The sequence below is a fragment of the Eumetopias jubatus genome, unplaced genomic scaffold (assembly GCF_037043125.1).
Source record: "Eumetopias jubatus isolate StellerSeaLion01/CBP00866 unplaced genomic scaffold, mEumJub1_p1.0 scaffold_17, whole genome shotgun sequence".
Classification (NCBI taxonomy): domain Eukaryota; kingdom Metazoa; phylum Chordata; class Mammalia; order Carnivora; family Otariidae; genus Eumetopias; species Eumetopias jubatus.
Window position 1 is genome coordinate 36,119,145 of NW_028274823.1, and position 14,782 is coordinate 36,133,926.

The 14,782-nt window shown below is 36.7% G+C and overlaps 1 protein-coding gene across 1 annotated transcript in view; it reads right to left on the reverse strand.

Moving 5' to 3' along the window:
* Positions 1-14,782, reverse strand: part of BTAF1 (B-TFIID TATA-box binding protein associated factor 1) — a 103,727-nt gene that overhangs the window by 73,154 nt on the left and 15,791 nt on the right. Inside the window, exons 3-6 of the mRNA XM_028098737.1 lie at positions 13,890-14,004; positions 11,350-11,496; positions 4,561-4,724; positions 1,460-1,596 (exon numbers count right to left, since the gene is read on the reverse strand). Coding sequence (XP_027954538.1) covers positions 1,460-1,596; positions 4,561-4,724; positions 11,350-11,496; positions 13,890-14,004 — 563 coding nt within the window. The remainder of the gene's footprint in view (positions 1-1,459; positions 1,597-4,560; positions 4,725-11,349; positions 11,497-13,889; positions 14,005-14,782) is intronic.

Consider the following 14,782-nt stretch of genomic DNA (forward strand, 5'->3'; position numbering starts at 1 on the left):
TGTCAGGATTCCTGCTCAGTGGGAAGTCTGCTTCTCCCTCTCCCTCTGCCTCTCCCCCTGCCGCCCCCCCGCCCATGCTTTCTCTCTGAAATAAATTTCACAAAAAAAAAAAAAAAAGATTTTATTTTTAAGTAATCTCTACACCTAACATGGGACTTGAACTTACAACCCCAAGATGGAGAGTTGCATGCTCTACTGACTGACCCAGCCAGGTGCCCCTCTTCCTCATTTATTTTTCCCTCTAGAATATAAGCTCCACGAAGGCAGAATTCTTATCTGTTTTATTCACCAATGCAACCTGAGGGCCTAAAACAGTACCTCACACTTAGAAGGTAGTCAATAAATATTTGTGGAACAAATGAATCATAAACTCTGAAAAATAAGGTCAACTATTTCAATATTCAAATATTTGGGTAAATGTGCTTATATGAATAAAGCCAATAGAAACTTATTAGATTACTATATACAATCCTAGTTGTTTGCTTAAAAAACCCTGTAGTTTAATAAAGCTTAATAAAATTCTCATACTAAAAAAAAAAAACCCCACCAAACAAAAAAACTTAACCCCAAGTAAAAATGTATACTAAGTAGATGTTTATTATTTATTCCCTCTATGTGCCTAGTCTTTAAATAAATGTCGTGGACACTGACTTTTTACCTTTATATGATGAAAAACAAAAGGTTCTGTCACCTGCAAAAAAACTTTATTATAAGTTCTCATGCATTTAATTTATCCTTTACTCAAACACTTCTAGACCACCACTAAAGATCCTGATTCAATACAGCTAAGTGGGGCATGAAATTCTGTATTTTACTACATCCCTCAAAGTGCTTCTGAAGGTTGTTTTGAACCACTCTTAGAAATGCTGTTCCAAACCATACACAGATACCACTTTTATTATTTCATTAAGAACAGGAGGACAGTGATTTTGTCCAGAGTTTTTCCTACAACAAAATTAGGTAAACAAACCTGCACCATTACCTGCTATTTGACTTAGCCCCCAGGCTGGAAAACAGATGATGTTAACACTGGGACAGTTCTATACTCTTGCAGTTTTCTTAACTTGTGGCCCTTAGACCATCTCTCTGACTTCATTGTACTACCCTCACTTCTGTCTACGCATCCTAGACACACTGCCTTTCTGTTTCTTGAATAGTCTATGATTAAGGCATTTACACTTGTTCTCTCCACCTGGAATGCACTTCCCTTGGAAGATCTTCAGCCTTCATCCAAAGGTCATAATTAGTAAGAAAAAAAATCTGCATGTGTAAATTATTCTGGGGAAGCTGTCCTAGTTCCTAGTAATAGTAAATAATCTCTGACAATTGAGCAAGACAATCCAAATGGTATTCCACAGCCAAAGACAATGTCAGCAAGTGTTTTTAAAAATCAGGCAGACACAGATTTAAGCTATAAAGCATCATTATTTTAAATGAATAAGCAAAAAAAGATTACTACCTCTTCTCATTAGTTTCCACTGCATCCCTGGATCTCTGTTTTGCAAATAACTTGGCCATTCTTTTAGCTTTGTTCTTTTGTCTATTGCTCATTCCTGCTCGAAATTCTGAGTCAATCAATTCAGCTGCCTGGAGAGTCTAAAAGAATAAAAGAATGCTGTTTTAACTTTTGAAGTTAAAATAAATACCCATAGTCTTAGCCTCAGAAGAGGACTATGTCTATTAATTTCACTATATCCAAACTGACCACATTTTGACATCATGCTATTCTGTTGTATGGCTCTACCATAATTTCACTCTCTTCTTCCTTTTTCCCTATTCTTCCAATTCCCAAAAGATGCTTGTGTTTCTTAATTTTTATTATCACAGATGTGGCACAAATGTATGATCATAACCCATAGAGAGGGTTTTGAAAAGGTGATACTTCAAAACAGCTACAGTAATAAAGAAGATGCAGTATATAGCTACAATGGAATATTACTCAGCCATAAAAAATGGAACCTTGCCATTGCAATAACATGGATGGATCTAGAGAGGATAATGCTAAGCAAAATAAGTGAGAGAAAGACAAATACCATATGATTTCACTCATAATTGGAATTTAAAAAACAAAACAAATGAACAAAATAAAAAATGAAAGAGACAAACCAAAAAACAGACTATTAACTGTAGAGAACAAACTGATGGTTACCAGAGGGGAGGTGGATGGAAGTATGGGTGAAATAGGTGAAGGAGATTAAGAGTACACTTATTTGATGAGCTCTGAATAATGTATAGAATTGTTGAATCAATATATTGTACACCCAAAACTAATATAACACTGTATGTTAGGGTGCCTGGGTGGCTCAGTTGGTTAAGCAACTGCCTTCGGCTCAGGTCATGATCCTGGAGTCCCTGGATCGAGTCCCGCATCAGGCTCCCTGCTCGGCAGAGAGTCTGCTTCTCCCTCTGACCCTCCCCCCTCTCATGTGCTCTCTCTCTCTCTCTCTCTCTCTCTCTCATTCTCTCTGTCTCAAATAAATAAATAAAATCTTAAAAAAAAAAACACTATATGTTAACTCTACCGGATTTAAAATAAACAAAACCAAAAAAATTAATAAATAACCATAATACCACCTAAAAGTTATAAGAACATCAATAAAAGAAACTAATAATCTGTTGAAAATACTGAAAATTACAGCCATAAGTGATCTAGCATCCTATAGTCAACTTAGCCCATATTGCTCCTTCCCTCTTAAGCAGTCACTGTCTACTGTTTTTTGCTTTTATGTTTTTTGGGTTTTCTTTTAAAGATTTATATATTCACTTAAGAGAGACAGAAAGAGGGAGAGTGCACGTGTGCACACGCACACACAGAGAAGGAGAGGAAGAGAGAAACTCTGCGGACTCCTTGCTGAGCTCAGAGCCCAACACCAGGCTCAATCTCACCATCCTGAGATCATGACCTGAGCAGAAACCAAGAATGAGACACTCAACTGACTGTGTCACCCATGGGCCCCGTCTACTGTTTTTGCTCTTTTCTGAAACTCATGACATTATAAAGGCTGTGAGGTAGAAATGCTTTGAACTCAAGCCTAAAAATCCTTTCTGCTCTCAACTAATTAAGATTCAACTGAAATTCACACTTTGACAACCAATCAGGGTCACTCATATGGATGCCCTACTATAGTCCTGGTCCAGGGACCACTAGCATAAATACAAGCAGTGATGAACCTAGGGCAACAAGTAACATTAAACAACTCCTACCATAGGTCCATGACATATAAGGCCAACCCAACTTGAATCCTGCAAACCTCAAACTGGCTGTTGCCCATCCCATATACAATTATTCTGTCTATAGCCCATGTTCTCTAATATCCCTGGCCCACCTTTTTTCTTCTATCCTACACAATTACCGCACTGTGATCACATTACATTTTTATTCACCTTTATTCTATTTTCTTCTTTATTTTTTATTTACACCTATGCTTTCCTTTGTACCCCATTTCTTTCTATTCCTTCCTGATGTCATTGTATCTTCTGCCTCTTTGTACTCTTTCTTCCTCTGGAATGTTCCAACTGTTTTCTTGTCTGCAAAAGTTACTCATCAACACATACTCCCTTAACCCTAAAAAACAGTTTGCAAATTCTGATAGTTTAGAGAACAACTAGTATAAAGGCAAAAGAAAAGGCCAAAAGAAAGAGAAGGTAAGTGTTTCATGACTACAAAGCAGGAATTCTTAACAAGGACCAGGAAACCCTACAAGATACTACAGGGGCAAGAGAAAAGAATACCAAACCCCTTGAATGGTAATATTTCACTTGCATGTGAATTTTTCTGAGGAGAGAGCCACAGCTTTTACTGGAGTTTAAATAGTTTGGGACATTTAAAAAAAAAAAAAAGGCGTAACAGCATGTAGGCATCCAATGGGAATTGGATTAGAGAAAAGGGAGGAAAACAGCAAATTATGGTACAGCCAATACAACAAAAGCGCATGAAGCTATCAAAAAATATACAATCTGTATATATTGGTATGTTCAGCTATATGAAATGGGAAAAGGTAAATATGGCTTAAAAAGACACAAATACTCGTGTATATATGTACAAGTTAAAGGGTTGCCTGTGGGGCACGGGGACATGGGTGTCCATCAATTATTGAAAACTTATTTTACTTCATATTGTATACCTTTTTGCACTGTTTGAAAGTGTTCTTGTTATCAGGTCTGTTACTTTCTCAAATAAAAGAATAAGTCATAGCTCTAAAGATTTTTAGTATCATCACACTAGCCCTTACTATCCTCCAGTCTCTCAAGCATTTACTTTTTTTTCCCCCCCACTAAAAAACAAGGAAAAAGCAACTAGGAGCTCTCAACAGCAGTGGCTCCTAAAAAGTCCCCTACAGCTTTTATCTAACAGTCAATCCTGAGTCTACAAGGTAGGCTGAACTTTGTCTCTTAAGAATCTGTTGTTAGAAATCCATTTATGAAGACACTAAATTACGGTGGCACAAGCGGTAATGGGCATAATTAAGAACAGCATTTTTTTAATTGCAATCACATGGCAAAATGAGGCAAAACCTTTGTATTATTACTTGCAATCAAACAACCAAAGATTTTACCTACAGGTTGTTTGTTTACAAGGGCTGCTGAAGTCGGGGTATAATCCAAATCTTCATCATTGAAGAGTTCTTCAGTACTCATTCCAATGGCCTCTCCCATATTAAGACCAAGTTTCTTCTGTAATAGTTTCCGTTGTCGTGCTATCCTCTCTTTAGGATCCACTTCACCTTTAAACACAAAAGAAATATATTTCCTCCAAATCAGGTAAGAAGTTTTCTAATAAATGAAGATCAAACCTGATTAAAAATTTTAATTATTAAAATTACAACAACAAACCATACTCACAATCTCTGTGAGTCCTAACTATGATTAAAAAAGTGTTCTAGAGGCACCTGGGTGGCTCAGTCGTTAAGCATCTGCCTTCAGCTCAGGTCATGATCCCAGGATCCTGGGATCGAGTCCCGCATTGGGCTCCCTGCTTGGTGGGAAGCCTGCTTCTCCCTCTCCCACTCCCCCTGCTTGTGTTCCCTCTCTCTCTGTGTCTCTGTCAAATAAATAAAATCTTAAAAAAAAAAAAAATAGTGTTCTAGCTAACAAAACACTCTAGGACTTTTCATTGAGATTCCCCCATTGCTCTACTGTTAATTATCAAATATATATAAAATGAGATCCACTCCTGTGGAAATAAACCATGTTATTTATTTATTTTTTTTAAATAAGCTCCACGCCCAATGTGACTTTATTTCTTTTGTGTAAGTGAACTGAAATCATGCCTTCAATCAAAACAACCTGGGGTTTTCACTTCCCCAAAATGGGAACTCGACGCTGAGGAGCTACCTGCCAACTCCATGTGAGTAGTTTATGCATTTTCATTCAGCAGGTCATAATCTGCATGTTCTTAATTTAATATACCACCTATGGACCCCCTAACACAGCAAGGATGCGGAGAAACTGGAAACCTTGTGCACTGCTCGTGTGAATGTAAAATGGTATACACACTATGGAAAACAGTATGGCAGTTCCTAAAAAAATTAAAAATAGAAATACAATGTGATCCAGTATTTCCTCTTCTGGGTATATAACCAAAAGAACTAAAGGCAGGAATTCAAAAAGATATCTGTATACCCATGTTCATAGATAGCAGCATTATTTACAATAACCAAAAAGTAGAAGCAACCCAAGTATCTACTGATGGAAGAATAAACAAAATGTGGTACCCAAGTATCTACTGATGGATGAATAAACAAAATGTGGTATAAATACACACTGGAATAATATTCAGCCTTAAAAAGGAAGGAAATTCTGGGGCACCTGGGTGGCTCAGTTGGTTAGGCGACTGCCTTCGGGTCAGGTCATGATCCTGGAGTCCCGGGATCGAGTCCCGCATCGGGCTCCCTGCTCAAGTGGGCAGTCTGCTTCTCCCTCTGACCCTCCCCCTTCTCACATGCTCTCTCTCTCTCTCATTCTCTCTCTCAAATAAATAGGTAAAATCTTTAAAAAAAAAAAGAAGGAAGGAAATTCTGACACAGACTATGACATAGATGAACGCTGAGGAGATTATGTTAAGTGAAACAAGCCAATCACAAAAGGACAAATACTGTTATGACTCTACTTATATGAAGTACCTAGAGTAGTCAAATTCATAAAGACAGAAAGTAGAATGGTGGTTGCCCGGGGCTGGAGGGAGTGAGGAATGGGAACTGTTTAATGGGTACAGTAATTCCCACTCACCTGTGGTTGTCAGTTACCACGGTGTATGGTTTCAGTTACCCCCAGTCAACAACAGTCCAGAGGCAGATGATCCTGCTTTGGACATATTGTCAGAAGGTCAACAGCAGCCTAACACTACATCACAATGCCTATGTCATTCACCTTACTTCATCTCATCACCTAGGCATTTTATCATCTTACATCAGCACAAGAAGGGTGAGTACATTACAGTAAGATATTTCAAGAGAGATTTATATAATTTTTAGTAAAATATATTGTTATATAATAGTTCTGTTTTATTATTGTTGTCAGTCTCTTACTGTGCCTAATTTATAAACTAAACTTTATCATAGTTCTGTATGTACAGGAAAAAAGAGTATATATATATGGTTTGGTTCTACTACCTACAGTTTCAGGCTTGAAATATATCCTTTGTGGAGAAAGGGGACTACTATATAAAGTTTCAGTTCTGCAACATGAAGAGTCCTGGAGATTGGCTTATAACAATGTAAATGTACTTAATATTAAGTAAATGTACTTAATATTGCTGAACTATACACATAAAAAAATAGTTAAGATGTAAATTTTATGTTATCTACACTCTACCACAATTAAAAAACTGATACATCCAGTAATAAAAACTATTTAGGGAAACAAAATAAGTACTGATATATATTACAGGGTGTATAAACCTTGGAAACACTCTAAGAAGTCAGTCACAAAAGATCATATATTAGATAATTCCATTTATAAGAACTGTCCAGAATAGGCAGAGACAGAAAGATGCTTACAGCGTGGAAGGGAAGGGAAGAAGTAGGGCGTAGGAGGTTGGAAGCTAAAGGTTATAGGGTTTCTTCTTGAGATAAGGAAAATACTCTAAAACTGACTGCCTATATCTGTGAATTGTACACTTTAAAAATGGGTGAACTGTATGGTATGTGAATTTTATCTCAATAAAGGTATTTAAAAATTTAAGACTGCTCTACCTGGAGGGAAAAACACTAGGCATCCAAAAGTGAAGACTGCTGGATCACAAGTCCATGACAATTACACAGAACCCAAAATCAGTCCTCTCATTCCAGGGAAAGCCCTATTGGGGAAAACAACCTATACAACTGCAAAGGAAAATCAGACTAGCACCTATACTAATCATGTATGTGTCCTTCATGTATAAGGAAACAAACACAAATAAACAGACACGAAAAGAAAATCTAATTAGAGAATTTTTAATGAGCACTAATCAGCATACTGTGACTTAACAGCATTAAAATCTGAGTTGCCCAAAAACTGGGGTTCCTAATCTTGGTTATGTATCAGTCACCCGTAGAGTTTTTTTCTTTTAAATACAACATCCTGGACTTCCAGCTCTATTACAAAGCTGTCATCATCAAGACAGTATGGTACTGGCACAGAAACAGACACATAGATCAATGGAACAGAATAGAGAGCCCAGAAATGGACCCTCAACTCTATGGTCAACTAACGTTTGACAAGACAAGAAAGAATATCCAATGGAAAAAAGACAGTCTCTTCAACAAATGGTTTTGGGAAAATTGGACAGCCACATGCAGAAGAATGAAACTAGACCATTTCCTTACACCATAAACAAAAATAGACTCAAAATGGATGAAAGACTTCAATGTGAGACAGGAATCCATCAAAATCCTAGAGGAGAACACAGGCAGCAACCTCCTTGACCTCAGCTACAGCCACTTCTTGCTAGACACAACTCCAAAGGCAAAAGCAAAAATGAACTACTGGGACTTCATCAGGATAAACAGGTTCTTCAGAGCAACGGAAACAGTCAACAAAACTAAAAGGCAACCTACAGAATGGGAGAAGACATTCACAAATGACATATCAGATAAAGGGCTAGTATCCAAGATCTATAAAGAACTTAACACACTCAACACCCAAAAAAAACCAAAAAAATCCAGTGAAGAAGTGGGCAGAAGACATTAACAGACATATTCTCCAAAAACATACAAATGGCCAAGAGACACATGAAAAAATGCTCCACATCACTCAGCATCAGGGAAATACAAATCAAAACCACAATAAGATATCACCTCACACTGGTGAGAATGGCTAAAATTAACAAGTCAGGAAACAAAAGATGTTGGTGAGGATGCAGAGAAAAGGGAACCCTCTTCCACTGTTGGTGGGAATGCAAGCTGATGCAGCCAGTCTGGAAAACAGTATGGAGGTTCCTCAAAAAGTTGAAAATAGAGCTACCCTACAACTCAGCAATTGCACTATACTGAGTATTTATCCCAAAGATACAAATGTAGTGACCCAAAGGGGCAACTGCACCCCAATGTTTATAGCAGCAATGTCCACAAAAGCCAAACTATGGAAAGAGCCCAGATGTCCATCGACAGATGAATGGATAAAGATGTGGTGTACATAAATGGATTATTATGCAGCCATCAAAAAATTGAAATCTTGCCATTTGCAATGACATGGATGGAACTAGAGAGTATTATGCTAAGCAAAATAAGTCAATCAGAGAAAGACAATTATCATAGAATCTCACTGCTTTGTGGAATTTAAGAAACAAGGCAGAAGATCATAGGGGAAGAGAGGAAAAAATGAAACAAGACGAAACCAGAGAGGGAGACAAACCACAAGAGACTCTTAATCTCAGGAATCAAACTGGGGTTTGCTGGAGGGGAGGGGGGTAGGGGGATGCGGTGGCTGGGTGATGGACATTTGGGAGGGTATGTGTTGTGGTGAAAGCTGTGTATTGTGTAAGACTGATGAATCACAGACCTGTACCCCCAAAACAAATAATATATGTTAATAAAAAAGAATATGGAAAGAGCCCAGATGTCCTTCAATTGATGAATGGATAAAGATGTGGTACATATACAATGGAGTATTACTCACCCATCAAAAAGAATGAAATCTTGCCATTTGCAATGACATGGATGGAACTAGAGGGTATTATGCTAAGCGAAATAAGTTAGTCAGAGAAAGACAAATCCCATTATGTTTTCACTTACAATGTGGAATTTAAGCAGCAAAACAGATGAACATAGAAGGAAAGGAAAAATAAAATAAAAACAGAGAGGGAGACAAACCACAAGAAACTCTTAACTACAGGAAACAAACTGAGGGTTGCTGGAAGGGAGGTGGGTGGGTGGATGGGGTAACTGGGTGATGGGCATTAAGGAAGGCACTTGATATAATGAGCACTGGGTGACGAATCACTAAATTCTACCCCTGAAACTAATAATATACTATATGTTAACTGAGTTTAAACTAAAAAAATTTAAAAATTAAAATAAAAACAAACACAGGCGCCTGGGTTGCTCAGTTGGTTAAGCAGCTGCCTTCGACTCAGGTCATGATCTCAGGGTCCTGGGATTGAGCCCACGTCGGGCTCCCTGCTCAACAGAGAGCCTGCTTCTCCCTCTCCCTCTGCCTGCTGCTCTGCCTAATTGTGCTCTCTCTCTCTCTGTCAAAAAAATAAATAAATCTTTAAAAAATAAAAATAAAAATAAATAGGGGCACCTGGGTGGCTCAGTTGTTAGATGTCTGCCTTTGGCTCAGGTCATGATCCCAGGGTCCTGGGATCAAGCCCCGCATCGGGCTCCCTGCTCGGTGGGAAGCCTGCTTCTCCCTCTCCCTCTCCCCCTACCTGTGTTCCCTCTCTTGCTGTCTCTCTCTGTCAAATAAATAAAAAAAATAATCTTTAAAAAAATAAATAAATAAAAATAAAAATAAATACAATGTCCTAGAACTATCCACAGATCTATCAAATCTGAATCTCGAGGATAAGACCCAAATACAGATATTTTTTTTAAGTGACAATGGCGACACTGACTTTTACTCCTGGACAAGGGCCAATGATCTCTGATATGAGTACAATAGTAAAATTAGTAAACTTACTGTTTAGAGAGAATTTTTTTCAAATCAGAAAGTTTTTTAAATGATTTCTACCTCCCTTATTAGAAAAGCTATGCTTTTCTGGAACTTAACCAAATCCTCCTCTTAATTCTCTCCAAAAATAGTTAAAGTACAACTGACCCTTGGACAACATGGGGATTCGGGACACCAACTCCCAAGCAGTTGAAAATCTGTGTATAACTTTGACCCCCCCAAACTTAACTACTAATAGCATCCTGTTGATCAAAAGCCTTACCAGTAACATAAACAGTCAATTAACACGTATTTGTACATGTATTATATACTATATTCTTAGAATAAACTAAGCTAGAGAAAACATTAAGAAAATCATAAGGAAAATACATTTACAGTACCATACTGTATTTATTGAAAAAATTTTGCATATAAGGGGACTTGCACATTTCAACAACCTATGCTGTTCTGAGGTTAACCAGAAATCTTTCAATAGAAACCATATTTAAGCAAGAGTAAATGGGTGTTTGACATTTTTTTTAAAGATGAACAAGTGATCATTTCATTAACTTAGCTAGATAGACATGCTTTGAGTAATGATTAATTTTATTAGTAACAAAAACTGTTATGTTTTGGTTTTAGTCAAAAGAGCAACTTACTTACAGAAACCCATTAAAAACATCAAGGTTTTTTCCACTCAAGGCATCAATCTTGAATGGCCACTTTTTTTTATATCCAGATGGATTCCCTAAGTTTGAAGACAGTGGGACGATTTCCTATCCAAGATTTATTTTTTTCATTTTTAGTGTTTGTTTTGGTCACCAGCATGAGATCCAATTATTTAAATTTTTTAAACACATGATAAAAAGAAAGCTGTCATAAAGCCTCTCAAATGTCCAGAATTATGAAAATAGTATCACAAACTGTACCAATCCTGGCTTTTAAAATCTATTCAACCAAGGTTCATGGAGTACACTTTATAATTTCTCTATTACATAATAAAAAGCCTGCTGAAATACTAATATGTATCTATTAACAATGTATAGATATGGTACATATTCACTTAAAAGGAGGAAAATATTCATATGGTATATTTTTAGACCAAATACTTTTGGTTATCTTCTCCACCCACAATGCCTCCCCTTCCCCAACTGCATACTTCAATTTACATTTTGTAACATCTATTAAGATTTTGCATGACTGATATGTAGCATAGCAAGTGATAATTTAGCCTGAACACAAACATTTCAGACTTTCTTCTATAGGACTACTACATACCTGATTTTTCATCTTGTACTTCAAATTCTGCACCAGCAGATCCCAAAAGTGATGCCCCATGCTGTAACAATCTACATATATCAAATCTGTCAAAATTCAATCGATCTGTAGTAGGTGAATCTTCCATAGCACTTTCTGAAGTAGATTCTAAGTGAGGTTGAAAAATACTTAATTTGATCATAAAGCCAAAGTGTAGAATGAAAGAAAACAGCATTACTGGGGGTGGTAGTATAACATTTTAAGAAAAATAAAAGGCAGAGGAAGTAGAAAAGCTATTGTGGATTTATTTATGATCAGCTCTTATTTATGAATAAACTATTTAGATGGTGGCTCCCCTTGTACAAACTATCAGAATGTTAGTGGGTGTATGTATAGCTGTTTTTCACTAAAAAGGCGGATTATTATATGAAGAAATGCATCCCATATTGAAATATGTATGTCAAATACCATATTGTATCGGGACACCTGGGTGGCTCAGTCGCTTAAGCATCTGCCTTCAGCTTAAGTCACGATCCCAGGGTCCTGGAATCAAGTCCCGCATTGGGCTCCTTGCTCAGTGGGGAGCCTGCTTCTCCCTCTGCTGCTGCTCCCCCTGCTTGTGCACATGCTCTCTCTCTCTCTCTCTCTGACAAATAAAATCTTTAAAAATATGTGTGTGTGTGTGTGTGTGTGTGTATTGTCTCCATTTACTGTTTAACTGTTTGAAAACACTACCAAGGTAACAGCCTGAGTTCATCATAGTGCTCATTTGGAAAACAAACATATTTAGAGAATATATTCATATTTAAGCTAATAAGCATCATTCGTCCCTATACCTAAGGAATATCTATGACACAAAGCAACTCTTCATTCAATAGGACTCCTCATAATATGAGCAAATTATAATCTCCTGGTAAATTGCTAAAATTATATATCTGAGGCCTAAAAGCATCATAAAATGTTTTGTATTCCTCCTCAAGAAAGTTATGCCATTATAAATTTTTAAATATATTTTAACTGTTCACTAACTTTAAATACTTTGAGCTAGTACTTGCATATAATTCATTTATTAAACTAAAGTATAATTATTTTAAGTTTTCCAATGATGACAAGCAACCTTACCATAAATTTTAATGCTGGTGTAACTAATTTAATGTTTTGTAAAAAGAATCTGAGTTCTAACAACTCTATATACCAAAATAAGCAGGGAAAACAAGCTAAAAAAGAAAAGGCTCCTTTCTAAAACAAGTTATAACTTCTTCTGGTTACATATTTCATTTGATGAGAGAGGACAAATTAATACAGTCTCTCAACATAATAGGTGCCAGATAATTAAAGCAAAAATTTTAGACAAGCTAAAATGTATGATAAAAGTGAGGTTATCAAAGTGACTTGAAAATGAAATCAGGTTGCACATTAAATTTTCATTTAAGGGACGCCTGAGTGGCTCAGTTGGTTAAGTATCTGCCTTCAGCTCAGGTCATGATCCCAGGGTCCTGGGATCAAGTCCCACATCGGGCTCCCTGCTCGGCGGGGAGCCTGCTTCTCCCTCTGACTGATGCTCCCCCTACTTGTGCTCCCCTCTTTCTCTCTCTCTGACAAATAAATGAAATCTTTAAAAAAGAATTTCACTTAAAGTGTATACCTTTACAAATTTTTAAAAGCATATGCTCGTTCTTAAATATTGTTGCAAGCAGTCAGAAAAATAATTTTTACTACAAGACATCTAAAGGACACATTAGAAACTAAAGACCCCTCTAAATATCCATACATAATTGTGCTTAAATTTAGAAAATAATTACACTATTCTCCCAGCAACAAGAAAAAACACTGCTTCAAATACCTAATGCTGCATTATTTAGTTTCTTTTTTTGGGCATAAATTCCTGAGGGAAGCAATAATCTCTTTAAGTCAAGCATACTGTACAGTTAATAATTTTAAAAATATACATGAAAACATAGTTTATCTAGTAGTTTTTTAAAAGCGTGGTGAAAGAGGCGCCTGGGTGGCTCAGTCGCCTGTCTACCTTCAGCTCGGGTCATGATCTCAGGGTCCTGGGATTGAGCCCCACATCCGGCTCCGCACTCAGCAGGGAGTCTGCCTCTCCCTCTCCCTCTGCCCCTCCCCACCCTCAAGAATGTGTGTGCGCAGAAGCTGTCTCAAAGAAATAAAATCTTTTTTTTTTAAAGATTTTATTTATTTATTTGAGAGACAGAGTGAAAGAGAGAGAGAGCACAAGAGGGGGGAGCGGGAGAGGGAGAAGCAGACTCCCCGCCGAGCAGGGAGCCCGCTGCGGGACTTGATCCCGGGACTCCAGGATCATGACCTGAGCCGAAGGCAGTCGCTTAACCAACTGAGCCACCCAGGCGCCCTCAAATAAATAAAATCTTAAAAAAAAAAAAAAGTATGGTGAAAATCACCTTATTCATTGTCATTTCCTGACAAAGCTGTACCTGAGAATTAAGCCTTTAAATTAAAATTGAAATTATTAAAATATAAAACGTATAGTTAATTCTACAGGTAGGTTGTTACTGCAAACTACTTTTACCACTTAAAAGCACCTTGTTTGGTTCTTGGTACTGGATTCCACTCAGGTACATTTTTCACTATAGCTTCAACAGCTTGTCCTGCTGCAATCCGGGTATCCCAATTTGTACTTCTTAAATATATCAACACCTTAAAAAATTATAAGATAAAACAGTTATACCAAAATACTGTTTGTTCAAAGTAGCCAGAACAGAGAAATACAAATTTACTTGTTGTTAATTTATAATTTAGCAGCCACTGGACTTCACATAAAAATTTATATAAATAAAACACCTTGGAATTATTAATATCATTTACAAGATTCTATCATTCACAGGAAATATCACTACCCCTTAAAAAAAAAGGAAACAGGAAACTTTTAGTTAAAAGATACTTAAGTACATTTAAAAAATAACCTACCTTTTAATATAGTAAAAAGCAAAATGTGTATTTTCATTAAGTCCCATTACTTAACACAAAGAGTTAAGTTGTAAAAACTAGCAGAAAGAACAAATGAGTTCAGCAGGATGGGAAGATATAAAATCAATATATAAAAATCAACTGTTTTGCTAAATACTTTCAATAAACAATTGGAAAACAAAATTTTAAAAATCCCATTTATAATAGCACCAAAAAGTATGAAATACTTAAATGTAAACTTAAAGTACAAGACTCATATACTGAAAATTACAGAAATATTCAAAATGCCATTGAAAGAAAGGAAATAAGATCTAAATAAACAGAAAGACACCTCACCTCATGTTTGTGGATCTATAGATTTAATACTGTTAAGAGAGTAATACTCCCTCAATTGATCTACTGATTCAACAAAATTCCTATCAAAATCCCAGCTCACTTTTTTTGCAGAAATGGCCAAGTTGATCCTAAAATTTATATAGAAATGCAAGGGACCCAGGGTCACCAAAAC